Consider the following 21,044-nt stretch of genomic DNA (forward strand, 5'->3'; position numbering starts at 1 on the left):
ATAGAGTTGGAAAAGATGTCTTGAGGCCATCTAGTCTAATACTCACTCATAGTAATCCCAACTAGATCAGGTAACTAAGGGAACTGTCCTACAATACTCAAATATGATTCCATAGATGAGGATACCACAAGCTTTCCAGAAAACATGTTCCAGTAGTTAACCACTTTGATAGTGCAGTTGTTTTGGGGTTTTTTTTTCTGCCTTAATGTTGAATTTTCCTGCATTCTGACTTAGTTCATTGACTCTTGCCCTGAGAGAATTTTAACCCATAAGAAAAGACTTATTCTGTCTTCCCTATATCCTTCCAGAAGGTAGCAGTAAACCCCCATAAATTCTCTCAGCCCTTTCTTTAGGGTGAACAAGTCTAATTACTTCAGTGTCTCTTTGCATATCATGCTTTCCATTTTCACGGCCCTTTGCTAGACATGCCTCAGTAAGGCAATATCCTTCTTTTAGCAGAGAACGCAAAACTTAGATACAGTAATTCAGATGCACTTCCACAAGTCTGTAGCGAGGCATCTCATCTCCCACAGGAAATTATCTGTTGTTTGTTTACTGGTCAAGTAACTCAAGCAGGACAAGCTATCTTGTAGTGAGCTATTTTGGTGCCATGGGGTTAATCCTGGTCTGGCATCTCCCAGCTGCCAATGAACATCTTACTGCTGAAGTGAGATCTGGGAAGATAAACCAGATTTTTGACTGACCTTTTTTATACCTTCTTTTTATGACTGTAAAACCCACACCAAATGTTCACAAAGCAGAAACCGGTACACTTTCTTGAAACTGTGCAGTGTTCTTCCAGTGAGTAGAGGTTCTTCCAGGGATTAAGTGAAGGAATCTGTGCACATTATTGTCTTTTCAGTGGTAAGTTACATTTGACTCCTAGTCAATACTATTTCTTTCTCTAGCTTTAATGTAGTTCCCTTGATATAGTGCACTGTTTTATGTTATGCTGTAATCTGCTAGTAATTCTTTAATTTTATACTGACTAGTAAGTAATTCTGATTAAGATCTTTTATCTGTTGTCTCTGTTGTCCCTCAGTCTCCAAAATCTGGCTATAGAAACCCAGAATCCTTCACTTGAGCTCCCTGGTGCAACAGCCTGTACCAGACTCCCACTGAAGTGTCACCTGTCCCTGCCCTTTTTTTAATCCTGACCCATAAACTCTTGGTTGACTCCTCATCCATCACCGGGGAAAGCTCCATGCACTCCAGCTGAACATTGACACAGGGTGCAAAGACTGTCCCCTCATCTGCCTTGTCTGCCCTTCCTAAAAGCCTGTATCTTTCCATTGCAACACTCCAGCCACAGGAGTCATTCCAGTGTCCCTGTGATGTCAATAATATTATAGCTATGCAGGCATGCACACATCTCTGACTCCTCTTGCATATTCCCCATGCTGCATGCATTTGCAGGGAGACATGGAAACTGGGTTCCTGAAGCCAATTATTAGCTGAAATTCCTTTGTGCTGTCCTTCCGATGCTCTATTGCCTTTCTGCAATGCTAAATACTGTCTAAACCATTGCTTTTCATCCTGCATTTTACAGATGGGTAAATTCTTCACAAAGGCTGTATCTAACAAGTGTTCAAAATAGTAATAGAAAATGTTTATAGTCTGAGATTTCATATGTGTACTTCTTACAACATTTCGGTATTCATTTCATGCATATGATCTCACTTCTTAAGTATAACGGGAAGATGTTTTCATTGCTGTGTTTGTGATTTCACGGAGCAAGCTACACTGACAAAATGAGGTGCGACATTTGGTTTATCCACAGTGGAAAGAATGATGAAATATAGTCACAGTCTTTGCAACTGAAAAAGTAGAACTAACTTATTACAGCAACAGATGTAATTCAGCCTTAAAAAATAGCCAAAATAATAATTATTATTAATAATAATAATAGCAACAATAGTAAACCTTCAATATTCTGCATCTTGAAAGTTTATTGTAAGACTCCTGTCTTAAAAAGTAGTATGAGTATCTATATGTATGCACGTGTATAATACATGCATACACATACTTCTATATACAGTAATATCCATAAATATTTAGACATATATTCAAATTATATTCATGCTGTTATACTATTACTTAGTGGCAGTGCATTCCACACATCAATAACTTCCAAGCTATTTGTACATTAGGCTTGAAATAGCTTGTATATGTTTTGAAAACCTATATAGCTCTTATAGGGACATAAAAATTTTGAACTACTTCTTTTGCTTATTCATTTTAAGTAAATATTTCTATCTAAATACAAGCTTGATCATTTTATCCTTACCTTGTTAACTTGACATTGCAGAACAAGGTTTAATGCAATGTAACTGACTTAAGAGTGTTGAAAAACTGCAAGTGAAAGTGTATTCTAGCTTCATGTTTTGCTCACTGCTTTCCAATTGGGTGACAAACAGTTGGCCCACAATAAAGAAAGTAGGGGATAAAAAAAGTCATATTATGCAAGTGTCACATATTAAATTATCTGGTCATAATAAAAGATACTGCATTTCAATGTGTAAATGCCCCTAGCACAAATCCACTCTGACAAGACACATTGAAGCATATAGGTTCAAGTCTAAGTAAGATACTGGTTTTTTGTTGGACTCTATGATCTCAGAGAAGTTTTCCAATCTAATTGATTCTGAGTTTCTGTGAATAAAGTTACGTATGTCACGTAAAGACAGAAAAGTTGATCTACTCCTATTGACAAATTCAGATATTGCTGGCGTCTCTCATCACTGCAAGCAACTGAATTGGGTTTGCACTGCAGTGTTTCAGTGGTGGGCAGGTTCAGGGTGGCTTCTCTGAGAAGCTGCCAGAAACTTCCCCCTGGTCTGATGGAGACAATGCCAGCCAGCTCCAGGATGACCCACTGCTGGCCAAGGCTGAGACCATCACTGACAGTGGTAGCACATCTGCAAAAACAGTTAATATGAGGGGAAAAAACAAAAAAAACCCCAAACAACCCAAACTGGGCAACTGCAGCCAGAAAAACGTGTGAGAGTACCAAGAGAAACAGCTCTGTAGACACCAAAAATCGGTACAGAAGGAGAGGGAGAAGGTGCGGCAGGCACCAGAGCTGAGATTCCCCTGCAGCCCGTGGTGCAGCCCATGGTGAGACAGCTGTGCCCCTGCAGCCCATGGAGGGCCATCGTGGAGCAGAGACCTGCCTGCAGCCCACAGACAACCTCATGAAAAAACAAGTGGATGTCCAAAGAATGCTGTGACCCTTCTTATGGGAAGCCTGAACTAAAACAAGCTTCTGGCAGCAGCTGTGGCCCCATGGACAGAGAAGTCCATACTGGAGTAAGTTTCCTGGCAGGATCTGTGACCCTGTGTGGGACCCACACTGGAACAGGCTGTTCCTGAAGGACTGCACTCTGTGGAAGGGAATCATGCTGAAACAGTTTGTAAAAAGCTGCAGGCCATGGGAAGGAACTCAGAGAAGTTCTTGGAAGACTCTCTTCCTTGGGATGCAGCTCACACTGGAGCAAAGGAAGAGCATGAGGACTCCTCCCCCAGAGGAAGAAGGAGCAACAGAAATGGTGTGTGATTAACTGACTGCGCCCAGCTCCCAGCCAAGGACAACCCACCACAGCAACCCTTATGGCAACTACTGTACAGCTTGTCCACATTTTCTTTCAAAAATCTTAAAAATATCTTTTGCTAGTAGAAAAGATGGAAATAAAATCATGCTACTGGCAGAGCTGGTTGATTTTTAAGGCTCTCTATTCAACAGTTTGGAAGGCAGGACTTCCAATATACAAGTTATATTCTGTAAACAAATTCTGCTGACACCACCTGCATAACAATTGCAGCATATGCCTAAAGAATAGCTGTTTATCCTTCTCTCTTTTCAAGCAAAATAAATTACTACTTAGTTGTTTGCTTATGAAAAAAACTCTGTTTCTTTTTGACTACCACAGAACATTTCTCAACTAAATATCATGTAACTTCTTACCTGGCAAACAGCTACAGTAAAATTCACCAATCAAATCATGGCAACGGCCTCCATTTTTACAGGGCTTGGAGGAACATTCATCAATATCCGTGGAACAGTTTTTGTCTGACAGAAAAGAAAATTAAACATTAAAACTATAAATCATGCTGGGAAAGTGGAAGAGCTGCTTCACAGTGCAAGTGACAACTGCATAATTTGACTTTTCCAGGTTGGAAATGTTATTTTATTTCTGCTTTACAGTTTTAAAACTAGAGATATTCATAGATCATAAGGGATAGTTAACAAATATTTTTAAATAATAAATATAAACAGTATTTGCAAATTTTTTTTTTATATTTTAGCATCACAACTCAATACCATAATTACTGGAGTTATATGCTACTAAAAATATTTTAGAGATTTAATCACCTTACTTAAAACTGCAAGAAAAAATATTTCTCAAAGTTGCATTCATTTTCCAGATAAACACCATTTCATTAATTTAGGGCAATCCCTACCTAGGCTGTTATAAGTAATACTGGGATCTTTCTGAACAAAAATTGATCAGAAATAGATGGGACAAATGTATGGGCTAGGAGCTCACATGAAACCAGAAGTTAAGCCAACGACATAGAAGGAAAACTGTAACTATCACTGATGTGAAGAAGCAGAATTTTCGTTTGTGTTCTATGTAGAAATTATGGAAGGTTCCCTGAATCATTCAAATCAGATATACCAGACAGATAATGCATCCTGTGGACCTCAGTCTAAAGAGCTGAATTAAAGGATCATGTGGGGTTTCTGGGGTCCCTCTTGGACAAACAGAACTTGGACAATTATAGACTCATTACAAAAATAAATGCATGGCAGAGGGTGTCATCTTGCAGTTCTGTCTTCCTTAACTATATGATGTACTTTCAGCTAAACATTTAAAAATAGAATGTATGCAAAAATCAAATTAAATGGGCAGAGAGAAGACAGAAGAAAGGAAAAAACCCAACATTTAAAAAAGGTTTAAGGGGTGGAAACAGAAACTCACAGACAAGACAAATTACAGAAATCAGGTAAGACTTTGACATTTTGTGGAAAGTACTGCATACTCATAATGTGCTCAATTTAATGGTTAAATACAGATCACAAATCCAGTAGAATCAGCTTAAGGGAACCTTAAATGTTTTATATCTTGTGGCTTTTTCTGCTTTGTTGTTGTTTTTAATATTTTAAATAGTTCAAAGAACTAGCAGAATCTTTAACAACACAGGACTTGGACCCATAGAGTATTTAATTACAAAACCATATTTTTGAAAGGAACCATCATTCAAAAATTTAAAGATATTTGGATGTATTATTAGTAATTTTTCACACCATAGTGGAAAAAGGTAACTGCAAGTTACTTGATTCAAATTTAAAGGGAAAAGTACTCTCTGATTATAAGGAAAGAAATCTAAAAAACTTGACTGAGACCAGTCAAAATTCATGGAAAAGGAGAGGAGGGTGAGCAACATAAAAACAAAGGAATTCAGGAGATCTTCAAAGACTGTAGAAAACTTCTGATTTGAAACCTGATAAAGAGTGAACATCTTACCTTTAAAATGTAATTAAGAAAACTGCTGGTTTCTATAAGTACACAAGGACAACCTTTCTTTTTGTGGGAGAAAGACACTGGATATTAGGAGACCAAACAGGGCACTTCCTGGTTTTCAAATCATGAAAAAAACCCAAGTGACAAAAAAGCAGGTCGAATTGCTAAGGATAAACTAAAAAGTACAACACAAATATGCAGGCATGAAATCAGACCAGCAAAAGCATGTAGGTATTATAGAATGTTCGGAGAAACAAGAAATTATGTTTTTTCGCTGTATGTCCTTCATATCAAAGACGAGGGAAAGCTGCAGTTTGCCATCCAGTCAAGAAGGATGGCTACTGATAATGGTAACCAATGCTGCTTCTGACTCAATCATCAATGAAAAGACCAGCTGTAAAATAGCTCATTATCATAATTAACACTTATGATTAAAGTACAAAACTTCAGTGTTCAATACAGAAGAAAAGCTGTAGAATTGTAAAATGAGTTAAATAGCAGGCTGGTCTGATGAACTATACCCTTGGGTACTAATGGACAAAAACTCAATAGTTTTCTTTGTGAACATGTGAAAAATAGATAAAGTACCTGAAGACTCACTAAAATTAGTCGTTAGGAAAAGAATAAGAGGCAAAGACATGAAATTATAAATCTATTTGTGAAACTTCAGTTCCTAAAAGTAATATTAGGAAAAGTTTTAAAGTATTTACTTGCAAGAACCTATAAATATAAAACAACTCATAAACAAAATTGGCTTTATATAAGCAAATTGATTACCTCCTACACTAAATTTACACACTTTTTGTATAACAAAACCCAGTAGCATATGTCATGTTCCTTCTGTTCACTGATGTTTCTATTATTTTTTATGAAATCCCAGTAATTGGTCTACATAGAAACTATAAGAGAATATTATCAGATGAGTAAAACTTTATGGAAAGCCATATTCATGCATTAGTTATCAGTGGTTTTGCTACCAGGCTGGATGAATGAATTGCACAGATTTTGAAAGAAATCTACTGTCCATTCAATTCTACTAATTTTTTTTCAACAATCTAGATGGTGGACAGCAAAGTAAGCTTACCTATGGCAACACAAAAAGGTACATTGAAGAACAGGATTAGAAGTCCTCATGATTTTCAACAAATTGAAGATAGAGTTTGATATAACAAATGTTAGCCAATCAGAAGAGAAGATACCATACAGAAAATCACAAGTTAAGTAGGAACAAATGCCAGAATTTTGTTTTAAAACAAAAGGTTTGCTGGGATACATAAAAAAGATCAGTTAGAAGGATAAAATTAACCTTCCGTTCTCATCTTACTGCTGTAAGACTGCTTTTAGGGTGCTTTGCATTGTGCAGTGAGGTGCATTCAAGAAAATTGTGGGCGAAATCAGAGTCCATACGAGCACGTTAGGAATGAAAAACAGCTCAAAAACATGACCTTTTAGGATGAACAAAATAAATGGGCCTGTAAACCCTAAATAAGAAAAATTTGAATAGAAATGTGATGGCAATGATAATATAAAAAAGTACTTTCGCAAAAGTCATCAGTTTGCTGTGTTTGTAGTAGACATGGTGAGAAGTAATGCATTTAAACTGCAGTGAAATATTAGACTATAAGGAAATCCTTGTAATGGTTAGCATAACACACACTGGAAAGATTTCCCAAAGAAAATAAGGAATCATTGGAATTTAAGAAGATACATAGGTGAGAAAGCAACATAGTATATTATATGTTTTGCTGAGATAAGAATGAAACAGATTATCATTAATATTTTGTTCTAGTGTTGTGATTATATAATTTACAGGGCAAAAATTCTGTTTATAATACTGAGGGATATCCAAAGACTTATGATTGTGTAATGAGTTGGATTGTCTGGAAACTTGATTTGCTTTATGGTAAAAGTCTTAAATTACTTTGTGTGTGATAATTGTGCTCTGATTTTGGAACCTAGTGCTTCTATCCAAATCTGTGTCTGTACTCTATTTCTCCATCAAAAAACATTTCTACATAGGTGGTGTGAAAGAGAGGTGAACCCAGGCTTGCAGCAGACAACAGAAACAAGATAAAAGTGTTAACACTGGCAGGAAGAGACCAACACATTTTTCCTGCAGACCATAAATGCACATGGTTGAAATTACAGCAGGACAGATACTGAGGCCTACCTTTCCAAAGCAAGCAGTACAACTTTTGGCACATTCAATCTGAATTCATCCCTCAAATCTTTCTCATGAGAAAACCATAATGAGGCAAATGAGGCATTTTATACTTCCCTGAGACTCTTTTTCTGCAGGCAAATGTGAAAATTCCTTATTCTATTATACTGACTTTTAAACAGATACCTCATTTCCACTCTCACTTCCTTTCCTGCCTCTCCTTTCCACAGGCGACCAAGCCTATGCACCAAGTGAAATCTTGTGATAACTTCTGTTTAGCTAAACAGTACATTTTTCAATGTACTGGAGGTCACTTCTGGTCACTTGTAGTTTTCAGATACAAGCACAGGAAAAAAAGTGCAGATTATAGCTACTGAACTGTAGCTGAGGTGTATGTGGGGAAACAACAAAAGCAAACAGCAAAAGACTGCTGAAGACCTCAGCATATGAGCGCTTTTATTGCAGTGCTGTGAGAAAAAACATCTCAGATGTATTTAAATAAAACAAAAAATGAACATTGATGTGTAAAATACCTCTGCATAAAACTTTGATTAGAATGTTCCATATTTAAAAATCAGTGGGAAGGATTCAAGAAAAGATACACAATTTATTCAACAACTGAAGAAAGCATGCTGTCGGCAAAGGCTTTAAGAGCTCCATCTGTTTCATTTAGAAGAAACAAAAACAAAAAGTGACTTGATTACAGTGTGTAATCTTTGCAAAGAGAAAATACTTGAGTAGCGAGAGTTTTTTAATTTTGTGTGAAAAGGTAATGAGATGCAATAGCTCAAAGTTGAAGACAAAAATTTAAATAAAATATTTAATATAAACTTCTAAATCTGATGCTGATTACTACTAGAAAAAAAACGCCAGTGAAATTCTGGCTTCTTTTCATGCATTCAAGTCAGGATTGAATGCTTTTGGATTCACTGGGTGCTTTAATCAAAACTAGAGTAATTAGGTTCAGTACAAGGTGGTTAATGGCAAACATTAACTTCTTTCTGGTACACAGACCTAATACAGAGCATACAACCAGCAATCTATGGATTGTTAGAAGACTTGCAGAATAAATCACTCTCAGCCTGTAGCCCTACACTCATCCTGTAGCCCTCTCTGTGTCTTTCCTGGATAAACATCAAAACAATTTAGTGAGATAAGTGTATTTCTGGGACAGTAACAGCCCATCCTGAGGCACCCGGGCTCTGTAGCATCACTGTCATCATATGAAATGTGTATGGCCTATTCCTGGAGGTTTTGGAGATTACTAGGTTAACTAGGTGCAAGGTGTTGCTCTATTGTTACCAGAGCAAATAACCAATGTCATTTCTACCGATGTGCTAAGAAAAAGAAAAAAATCTTTTTATTAAAGTTGTGCAAACAGCTTTAAATAACATCATTCTGCATTTAACTCATTTCCCCACCTGCCTCAAAACTCCTCAGTAGTCTCCAGTCAACTCACTGCTTAATGAAGAGAGTCAAGCTGTGGTGTAATGTTCCCCCTATCCCCACTGCTGCCCTGAGGCCCAGAACACATTGGCACTGCCATTGCTAGCACCTGCTCAGGTGTCAAGCTAAGAGCAAGGGCCTCAGGACTCGTCTAGTGGCCAGGCTGATGTCAGATCCATAGAATCATGGGATGGTTTGGTTTGGAAATGATCTTACAGGTCATCCAGTGCTAACCCCTGTGCCATAGGCAGGGACACTTTCCATGAGATCAAGTTGCATAATGCCCCATCCAACCTGGTCCTGAACACTGCTAGGGATGGGTCATCCAGATAAAATAAAGAAAAAAAATTGATTACAAAGAGGAAAGCCAAGGAGTAAAGAACCAAAAAAAAAAAAAAAAAAAAAAAAAAAAAAAAAAAAAAAAAAAAAAAAAAGTCAGCAAATTACTAAAGAGACTCATATTTAGTGTGATCATACCTTTTATAGTATGACTCTATCAAAGCAAAGAATGTCAAAAGATAATTGTTTCATTGTCTAAAAAGCCAACCCAGTATATACTGGTAAATATAATCTAGCATCAAAAAATCCAATGTTAAGCCAGTTGGTATTGCAAAGACAGTGTTGAACAACAAAACTTTTCCAACAGAATGGTTCGGAGGATTTTTTCACAAGAGGAACTGTATGCTAGAAAAAATCTAAACAAACTCTAAATAAAACCATTCTTTTCTAAGATGTGACTTTTTGTCAAATTCATTAACAGAATATCTGTAAGGGATGAAAAATATGCACTGGGGAAGTTGCTTGGAGATTGATTTTTTATGTCAGGGTTTATTCACTTGTTGCTCAGATCATAACAAAGAATTAAGTCCTAACAGGTTTCTTGAGGCAATTACAACAAAAATTTTGATTGAAATTCTGTCTTGATATCCATATGTTATTTTTCAGATGTACTCAGATGTAAATAGTTAAAGCAATGCTCACTCTGCTGGCATATTACTGTTCATTGTATGTTCATTGTTAATGTCGTTGTATCAATGACATTAACAAAAAATATGGAGTTAAGGAAAAATGAGGTTTAATTTTTCACAGTAACTCAGGAAGACTAAACACTTCAGCCACATGTTCCACTGTTTTCTGTGTGTGTTTTAATCACTGTATGAGCTTTTCTAGATATGATTGTTTTTCTTTTTTTTTTTTTTAAATGAGTCCCCTAGCAAGTGACAACATTTTTTAAATTGAAAATCAAGCCTATTTGTATAAAATTATTATTTTCCAATTTATCTGAAAGTAATTAGGTACATAGTCACACCCAGAAAGATATTGATGCATGCTCTACATACATTACATTATGCATGACAGTTGGAATCACTACTAAAAGTACCTACCATTATATCTGAAATAATGGAGATAAACTGGAATACAAAAAATAGTCTCATAACACCTTCAGAAGAGCAAAGATAAAAAAAATTCCACAAAAGCTAATTAAAGTTTTGACTGAAGAATTAATTTATCTTTTGTCAGGTGGTTCCAACTATTATTGTTCACCGTCTAATATAAACCAGTCATGCTTAGTATTTGCAGATGAAATATTATTGGAGAAATGTGCCATTTCATTTCTCACATTAAAAAACTCAGCAACTTTACTTATATTTAAAATGACTGGAAAAAAACAATTGATTTGCTTTTCTTTCATGCAATTCATTAAATTTTATGTATTTATTTGTCAACATTTTTATGTAATGTAATTTGCAGCATGATGAAGCTTAAACATTTTTCTGCACTCATCTGGATTTTTTCCCATTCAAGTGTTCTAACCTGAATTCCTTCCAAGGAAAGCAGGTATGCTTACACATGACAAGACAATAAATATTCTCTAATAACTCAGAAGTGCATAGTGAATACCTTTCCATGTATGCATAAATATTGTTTATTTTCCAGCATGTGAAGTTTGCACTCCCCACTGTGGGAAGCCTGTCCTCAGCAACCTGCCATTTACAGTGTTTGTGGCAACCAGCAGCCCATCTGTGCTGTTCTAGCTGAGCAGGGGAAAGGAAGTCAGCCCTTCACTCCTCCATGGCCTGCTATGAGTCAGAGCTCTGCTGGCCAGGAGCCTGGGGAACCATTCTTCTCTGTAGCTGTCAGCTTCCAGGTTTCGTTTTGGTTTGAAAAACCTTTGTGCTTTGACTGGAGCTCAAACAGAGCAGTGTTGTTTAAATGAACTCGGTCATTAGGGGACATCACAGAAAAGACCTGGCTTTTAAGCTGCCTCTGTGATGGCCATAAGGGTTGATAGATGTGGAACAATAATCTGATGCACAACATGCAAGCGAGACTGAGTTTCTGTGATCTACTCTAAGGGTGGGTGAGCATTCATAGATCACAGAATCAATTAGGTTGGAATAGACCTCCAAGATCATCGGGTCTAACCTTTGACCAATTATCACCATGACAACTTAAACCATAGCACTAAGGGCCATGTCCAGTCATTTCTTGAGCATCTCCAATGTTCATGCACCACCTCCCTGTCAGCCCATTCCAAAGTTGGACAACCCTTTCCATTGAGAAATTCTTCCTGATGTCCAACTTGAACCTCCCCTGGTGCAGCTGTGTCCTCTTGTCTGTCACTAGCTGTCTGGGAGAAAAGGCCAACCCCTACCTTGCCAGAACCCGTTTTTGAGTAGAGGTGGATCTCTCAGGCCAGTTTTTTTTCCTTTTAATTGTTTGGGACAGTACTTTTTGTGATTAAGAAGGAAAAGAGGATGTCGTGACTCAATAATTTTGTGCTATGCAGTTGTCCTGATAGTAACTAAAAGCATCTATGTTAGCATCTATGTGGCTAAAATTGAGCAACATTTGCAGAATTACTGAAAACAAAGCCTAGAATTCCACAGGAAAAGAATACACAGGAAAGATTTTTGAATGCCTAGAGGAAGATATTATCTTATGAATTGCAATGGCTTTAGCTGAGCTGCAAGACCTTGCACATCTTTGTATAATTTTGGTTTTCAAATATTCAGTGTTGCAGTGCCCACTTTCTTAGCCACAATATCTACTAAATTCCTAAAGCCCAATAGTATGAGGCACGACAGAGGAAACTATACAGATTTGATCTTCAGAAAGCATATTAAAAGGCTTGCATATTTATTTCGTTTCTTGTGTAAATTTAAGTCAATCTGTGACTGATGGTACATTCTGACTATTGATTCATGCTGTCTCATTGTAATGGTAAACATTAATGAGACATGGGCAGAACTTAGAGGAAACAGCATTTTACACATAGAGAATTCATATGGACCATGATATAAGTGAGGAAGTCAGATTAGGAATCTCATGCATTTAAACTACAACTACAAAATTCAGTGCGAAGTGATGAAGTAAAAATCACTTTGGAATCAAGTGTTTTCTAACAGTATTCACTGTCACCTTACTAGCATAGGGCTCTTCCATATACATGAGCAGCTGTGAAATCCTTTTAATTAATAATCAAATATATAGTTAAATTAATCTCTTCCAACATTTAAAATGGAAAAAGGGTTAACAATGGAAAAAATATAATCCCATCATTTATTTAAGATTAAAACACCATGCTTTCTCATACAAACCATTGAATTACAGAGTTCTTTAATTGAAATTACTTATTTTACCAGAGAGAATCCACTCAAATAATGACAATGGTCAGTAATCACACCTCATAAAACTGCCTCCTCCTTCTGTATCATCGATGAATTCACCACTATCCCACTGATATTTAATTTAGGGTGTCTTACTGCCTAATGGAATAAAGGTGTCCCACTGTTCAGTGTTAAAATACCCTACTTCACCTATCTTCTGGTTTGGATGTGTTGAGCAAGATGTTTTCTAATTTTTGAGGCTGGCCAGTTTAAGAGATCTGGACTGTCTTTACCTATCTCAACTTCCAGATGTTCTCAAACCTCCTCTAACTGGCAAAATCTAATAAAATACTGTGAGGGAAGGAGGTAGCACTTTTGCCATCAGTCCACTTGTCCAGTAGCTCTTTACTACAGGATAATTACCATAATCCTAGGTATGCAAATTACCACAGGAGGGCATTTGAGAGCAAGCTTTGATTGTAGAGAAAGTATTTTCCTGGTCTTTCTTGTCTTGGACAGAGTAAAGGAAATCCTATGCAGCAAGTTCCAAAGGCTGGCAGAATTGTGGTGCTCACCCTTTCAGCAAGAAACAAACAATTCAGCTGGCAGCAGAAGCTGCATGAGGGCTCCCTGCTCCTTTCAGAACCCACTCAGATGTTTTGGGTGTTCCTGTCCTGCTGGCTTTCCCCTGCAGGAGAGAGTTGCTTCCACCATCCATCCCTGCTCCCTGTTGCACATTTGGCACTGCCTCTTCCCAGCTCTGTTCTCAGGGAAGGACAAAGATCCATCACCTGTGGAGCACCACAGTCCAAGAGGGATGCATCCAAGGGGGCCCTCATGTTCCGTGCTGCCCTTCCATCAGAGCTTTAGTGCAGGACACACATGATCCCAGTCAGGACTGATGCAGCCACACACAGACAGCAAACAGGAAAATAAGCAAACAACCAGGCCTAAGGCAAATTTGTACCAGACTTAGCTAAGATGCTAAAGGTAAACATTTTTTTGGAAATTGCTTTTAATATGATAGGAAAACAAAAGTGTGTTTAAAAGAACAATAAAAGGTTAAAGTCAGTCTTATACAATCAGTGGACTTTTACAAATGTTACTTCCTTGATCAAGTCTCATCAGAAGACTACGAGGTGTGACTGACAGGACGTTAGCGGATCTGTTGATGAACTTTCTAACATGTGCCTTCATCAGAGCTAATTGTTATCAGGTAACTGCTCTGTTTATGGTGCTTTTCTACACTGAGTATGCAATTTCTACATTGCTTAAACATTAGGTGGATAAAAATTTTACATGTATACACATTATGTTTCCTTTAGTCCTTAAACAGCTTTTGAGTGTATCAATGTTACTATAGAAATATCTTTGCACGCCATTTATATAAATCTTAAAACTCAGAAGAACATGGAACACTCTTTTGCAACTATTTGTCTTTTGTAGAAGATAAAATCCCAAATATCCAGAATTTTGCATCACAGACTCTTTCTAGAGAGGCTGAAGCAGTTGTTGGAAGGCTTGGAGAGAGCAGACCTAATGAGATCCATGATGACTGACACTGAAGAGCATGAGCACAGACAAAAATATTCAGTGTAATCAGAAAGATCCTTGTCGCTACTTCTAATTCCAGTCCATAGGCTGGCTTATTTGTTTTATTCTGGGAGCTGTTCTGTCTCACAAAAAAAGCCAATATGAAGTGAGATCAATAGCACATTCGTGATGGAAAGTCCTTCACACAGGAAATGCAAGAGAAAATTGAGCTTTTTTCATATTAACCTATTATGCAGTCATGTGAACTTCTATGACTTCAATATGGGACTCAAGGTATCCATTAAAGTCTACTTATAATTCACTTGTACATTTTTTTACTGTCGACAGATCCTGATTCCTTCTTGTGTTGATATGAACAGGGACGTTACTGGAAAACTGTTTGCATCAGTATGAATATAGAATGAAGAGTTCCTCCTAAAGAATACATACTCTGTCCCAGGCTTCCTTAGTAACACACACACATTATTTTGTAGTTCTGGTTCTATCGTGTGGACTCCATCACATCCCAAAATACTGTTGCTGTATTTTCAAATGAGCAGCTTTTCCTGCATTATCCAGTTCAAAATGACTGTTAACAACAGACTGCAGAAAAATTAGATGTTTTCCAATTTTATTCTAGCAGTACAGAAGAAAGTTTTAAAAGCTTCTACTTTTAAAATTTTGCATTAAACTTTTTCTATCTATAGTAACAAATGCTTTGTAATCACCTCTGTTATTTTCAAAGTTAATGCAAAATAAACATACCATGCAAACTCATGACTGCAAAGGAGAATAAGATCTTACAGGACATATATCACATCTCAGTTTTGTAATGTTGAATAATATACGAATATGTTTGCATGAGTCAAGAAAACACACAGATATCGCTGGCAACTTTAACTGCTATTATTTTTACAGATTCTAAATCTCTGTATATTGTTCTGAATTCCTTATGTCCCATCTCCCTACTTTTAACCATTGACAAAATATGAATGAAGAATTTCTAAATGGAGCATCACTGGTGTTACTACCTACCTGAAATTCTCTACTTATAAATAGCTTGATTTTGCCTCCTCATCCTTCACTATTCTACTTGCTTCTTTGACTTTTCATTTCTTCATAATAGATCTTTTCTGGTTTTTCTTATTTCCTTTCCTCTCCAGTGGTCCCCACACATTTTGAGTAGTCTGGACAAATTTGTTTGGCTTTTTATTACAAGATCCAGTAACAGTATGATTTCTTAGATTGCCATTGCTTGTCTTCCTGTTACTGCTTATGACTAATGTTGCTCCATTTGCCTCTCTGAAATCAGCAGCTGAAAATCAGTGTTCAGTGCCTGACATGGTTCTTTAGATGGCATATATTTGGAGAGATTTCATTTTGAGAAAAATTTGGAGACAGATCATTTTGTGATTTCCCCATGATCCTGTTAGACACTTCTGGCAGAAAAAAGAGCCTTGAAGACTCTTCCTGATGCAAGAACTATTTTCTTAAACCTGCTAGACACACAAATAATTGTGCAGCTACAAGAATTTATCGTAAGAATCTGATGGCACATTTTGTAAAGAGAACAAAGTGTCATCTTACTAAAATTGTGTTCTTGTTACCATCTCAAAAATCTGATAAAAAATAGCACCAGCTATCCGCTCACCCATGTTTCCTAGACTAGCTGTTTTTGAACAATATTTTTCATCTATGCAAAATACAGTTTTGCTTTCCATATGCACACTGCTTTCATTTTTATCATATTAGGAGGGAAATTAAAACAGATTATCAATCACACAGAACCCTGAGTTGATTTTATTTTTATTAATGCTAAAATACTGAACAAAGTGCAATTCATCTCAGAAAAGAAAATAAATAGTTTAACTATTTAATGTCTTTTCCAAGTTAAAAGAAATCTTACCAGTGAATCCTGGAGGACAAGCACAGCTGTAGTCTGCAACCAGGTCTAAACAAGTTGAATTGCTTTTACAGAAGCCATAAGTGCACTCATCAAAGTTGATTTCACAGTTCAGGCCCTGAAATCCTTGGAAGTAAAACCAAAGAGCTATGCATTATTCAGCTATATCTGTGCCTTATTCTTCAAAACCAATGTCTTTAGGTCCCTTTTCAATTTACTCTTGTAAAAAATGATCTTGAATCGTTATGGAAAGATCATTCTAAAAGTGTTTTCTGCTCTGTCATTAATAGTAAAATGCATTTTTTTCTGTCAAATATACTTTTAAAAGGAGTCAATAAATGAAAGCACAAATCTAGGATTCAGTATTTTCATTAATCTAGTTCAGCTTTTAGTTGAGCAGAGACTTAAGAATTTATATATCTACTGCCATTTTGACAACATGATGAAGATGAAGTGAAGCTGGGATTTGGACATCTGTCAAAATAAAATCCCTCTTAAAATCGTTTCTCACATAGTTGCTTTTCTACTTTATCTTAATTTGTTTTATAGAACCCCAGAATTATCAAGGTTGCAAGAGGCTTTCTAGGTCACCCAGTCCAACTGACAACCCAGCACCACCACCATCACCCCTGAAACATCTCCCCAAGTGACACACCCAGACACCTCTCAAACACTTCCAGAGATGGTGACTTCACTACCTCCCTGGGCAATTATTCCAGTGTCTAACCACTCTTTCAGTGATTTTTTTCTTAGCTATTAATATCGAATCTGAACCGCCCCGACACAATTTAGGGCCATTTCCTCTCATCTTTTCACTAGAGACATGGCAGAAGAGACAGACCCCCACCTCAGTAAAACCTTCCTTTAGGTAATTGTAGGGAGCAGTGAGGTTCCCCTAAGCATCCTCTTCTCCAGACTGAACAATCCCAGTTTCTTGTGTTATAATGACTTTCAGCTAACTCCGAGGTTCAACAGTGGTTTTTTGTAGTTGAAATTGCTAGAAAATCTCCTCTCCAATATCTGACATTTCATGCTTTTGCAAATGTATTCTAATTCATGGTCATGCTACAAAATGAGTGTCATTAGTGCTGTCACAGGCCATGGCTGCAGGGAGACCATGACTAATGCTAAGCTATTGGTACCCTCAGCGCAAGCCATATTCCTACAATTTCTCAAACTGATCATGGAGCCAATTTCCACTGATCCTTAAGTCATAAAACTTTAGAATTACCTTTAATTCATTAATAATGTATAAAATTACAGCTCTTATTTGCATTTAAAGTTTAATCAGACCCATGTCTCACAGGTAACACGTAAGCCACAAAATTATCTATGTGTAGGTTTAGATTTATTTTTGTATAAGCTGGTTAGGCAGGCTTAGATGGCAAAATGATCTTTTCCAAGGTTAATTTCCAGCTACCTTCCAATATCTATTTTGGCTTCTAGTTTAAGCTAACTAATGACAGAGGCTGTACTTATGAGAATTATTTGTGGCAATTTCATCTCTTGTGATGAGTTTCTGAAGTCATCACGACTGCAATGCCCATATTAATATATACATTCTGAAACATTATCAGCTATGAAATCAGCTATGAAATCAGCTACCATGAGTACATATTTATAAAACAATAGAATTTGAAGATTAAAATGTAAAAAAAATTAAATCATAGAACGTACCAGGTTATAAATTACACCCTTGGCTTTCTTTTTAACAAAAAATCCATTTTAAAATATTCATAAGAAACCCATTTGTTAAAGCATTTCAGAAATAAATTGTAATTTTAAAGGTTTTAAAACATTTTAGTTTTTCTTTGACTAATTTTTTTACTGAAATCACCATTTTTTTATACAGTACTGATAACAACAAGCCATGTGCATTTTTAAAGAAACAGACCACAGATGCTGAAAATGATATTAGTTTTGTCTGTGAAAGTTCTAATAGGTTTTTATTGATGGCCTATTAAAATCATTATGAATATTGTACCTTACTATGATCAGTCAGAAATCTGCACATTATTAATGAAGTGAAAAATATTTTTTGTAAGTTTTTTGATGATATTTTCCATGGAATTCATGTACTGCTCATTTGTGCTTTCTCCACCTCTTCAAATTTTGCTAATATCATTATGTTCTGTCTGAAGAAAGGTAGCATTTACAAGGATATCTCTCTCCATTCTTAATGGAGAGAGAAATATATTAAATAATATAAATAATATTTGTCTCCAGTCTTAATGATCATAATGATTTTGGTAGACACATGAACTTGGTGGACAAAGATGCCAGGGAGACTTTGGAAAGGAGTGAGCAACTTTCATAGAGAGGAAGTTTTAACAATGGCTTTGAAGCCTGTCAGGAAGATGTTTTGCAAAATGCAGGCAGTTTTGAAAATTGTCAAAGATAATAAAAATAAATTATTTTGAACAACTTACCTTCAGGGCAAAAGCAATCATAGCTGTTGACATCATTCTGACAAACAGCACCATTCAAGCAGGGAGCTGAATCACACTCATTCATTTCTGTTTCACAGTACTGGCCTGAAAAACCTGCAAATGAAGTAACATAAGCTTTTATTTTCTTTGTCATTATGTATGTTATTAGCATGAAACTCGTATTTCAGATGGTGTTCAATAATTAAAAACCAGAAGTCTTATGATCCATATTCCCCTGGAAAAAGAAACTTTAAATCAGATTTTCTGCATTTTATTTACAAAGAGTTAAATTTTATTAATTTCTTATTCAATATTACAAATATATCTTTATTGATGGAATAAACCAATAAATGAAGTAGGAAATGCTTCCAAGAATATGAGAAGATATTCATAGCTGTATGACTACAAGGTAGAGATTTTCAAGTGTTTTTCTTGTATTAGAATAATTTTAGTACTTTTGTGATATAATCACAGAATGTTTTGGGTTGGCCTGATGTTAAAGATCAGTTTAGTTCCAAGATTCTGACCTTAAAGATCAGGGCTCAGTTCCAAGCCCTCTACCAGGGGCAGGGACACTTTCCACTACACCAAGTTGTTCAATACCTTACTTTAAATTTCACCACATCAATTTGAGAAAGAGTACACCAATTATATTCTATCTACTGTGTTGTCCTTCTATGGAGGATTTCTGTGGAGACTAACAAAATACAGAGTAAAAATATACTGAGACATAGCAAAGATGTGCTGCACGAGTCAGGTCTCAGGACATGTAAAGTGCACGGCTCAGTTATGGTGTATAAGGATGTTGGGTTTGTTTCTAAAAGAAGGAAAGTGCACATCATTAAAACAAGAATCTAATTAAATTTGAATAAGGAAAAAAGAGCTCAGTTTTCTCATTTCTTACAGGTGCTTTGAGACACTGTACAGGGCACAGCAGCACCAGCAGTGGGGGTGTCCTGTCAGAGAGAAACACAGGGAAAGAAATTGTTTAGTAGATCTGCAAAGAAAAAAAACTATTAGTGTTCATTGTGGGGAAACAGAGCAGAGTTACCCACTTCCTCCTAAGTTACATGTCCTAGATGAAGACAAGACAAATTGATATTTTCTTAATACCAATATAATAATAAATTGTTATTTATGAATAACAACCAAATGTGCAAAATTTTATCTGAAGTATAATGAAAAATTATTCTAAATGGCATATAATGTGAATCAAGACCTGTATATTTTAATATGTTTTGATGATACTCAATATTGAAGAAAATTTGAGAGGGAGGCTAGAAAACTACTGACACCAATGAAATGAGCTCATACTTTATACACTTAAGATATAAAATTCACAGAAGAAGAAAATAAAAATAAAAAAATGTTATTTTGCATGTGAATGCATTAAAAAATTCCTTTTGCGTGGTTTAGAGCATTATGACCTTTATCAGAACAGAAGTGGTTAGGCATAGCTTACAAACTACTTTAGTTTAGCTGATACAGATGATTTTTTAAGTTTTAAAAAGTTAGAAATATTTTCTAGAATTTACATTATTTTGAAAATTTTAACTTATAACACCTATAACTGAGAATTAACTACTTTTTTGGAAACTAATTCAGATTAGAAACTTAACTATCTGCAATCTGGCCTAAATAAGGTGTTTTTAATTATTTATTCATTAAAAGGATAAAAAAATTACAATTACAAGACAGAGAACAACACCTCATTCTTAAAAATGGAAAAAAAACTTTTTCAAGCTATTCTTTCTTTTTTTAGCATTTATGTCTATTCATAAATTATTTTTTGAAAACAACACCTTGTAGAGAGCTTCTTAAAGGAGCTACTGGGAAGCATATTAGATAATTTTTGAAATAAATAGTTAGCATTTTTGTATGTCTTGCTGATAGCGTTGAAATGTTTTAGGAACTACTGGTGCCACTAAGGATCAAAAAAATCCCCACATTTTTGTCCTGCCACGTGAAACAGTCTGAAATCTGAGAAGTGACTCATAAGCTCCCAGCTCTCAAATGTCTGGCACTGCTGTTGCAACAACCCCCTGAGACCAGCCATGACCGGGTCACCCTTTCTCAGGAGCAATGTAAATATCCCACAGCTGCACCTAACATTCTGGGGGACTAGCAGGCAAGGGGAAATATGACAGGGGCAAATACAGACCTGCAGGTAGCAAAAGCTAATTTATAAAGTTTTTCATTCCATAGTTTATTTCATTGCTGTTTTAGAAATTATGGATTGGAAGGGAAGAAATTAAAGGCACAACCAGAATTTATCTTTAATAGAATTTGGTGCATACTGTGTGAATTACCCACTCTGGGAGAGCTGAAAGGAAAACATATTGATAGAATTTTATTTCTTGTCACATTTTTACCAGGATATATCCTGCAGACAAAAAAACAATTTAAATGTAGTTTGTATTTATTTTAAATTGTTTC

General features: G+C 36.0%; 1 protein-coding gene across 1 annotated transcript in view; it reads right to left on the reverse strand.

Annotated features, from left to right (window-relative positions):
• The window catches only part of EYS (eyes shut homolog), a 722,813-nt gene that overhangs the window by 519,495 nt on the left and 182,274 nt on the right, over window positions 1–21,044 (reverse strand). Inside the window, exons 12-14 of the mRNA XM_063389422.1 lie at window positions 18,609–18,722; window positions 16,183–16,305; window positions 3,965–4,069 (exon numbers count right to left, since the gene is read on the reverse strand). Of these exons, the coding sequence (XP_063245492.1) occupies window positions 3,965–4,069; window positions 16,183–16,305; window positions 18,609–18,722 (342 nt within the window). The remainder of the gene's footprint in view (window positions 1–3,964; window positions 4,070–16,182; window positions 16,306–18,608; window positions 18,723–21,044) is intronic.

The sequence above is a fragment of the Prinia subflava genome, chromosome 2 (genome assembly GCF_021018805.1).
Source record: "Prinia subflava isolate CZ2003 ecotype Zambia chromosome 2, Cam_Psub_1.2, whole genome shotgun sequence".
Classification (NCBI taxonomy): domain Eukaryota; kingdom Metazoa; phylum Chordata; class Aves; order Passeriformes; family Cisticolidae; genus Prinia; species Prinia subflava.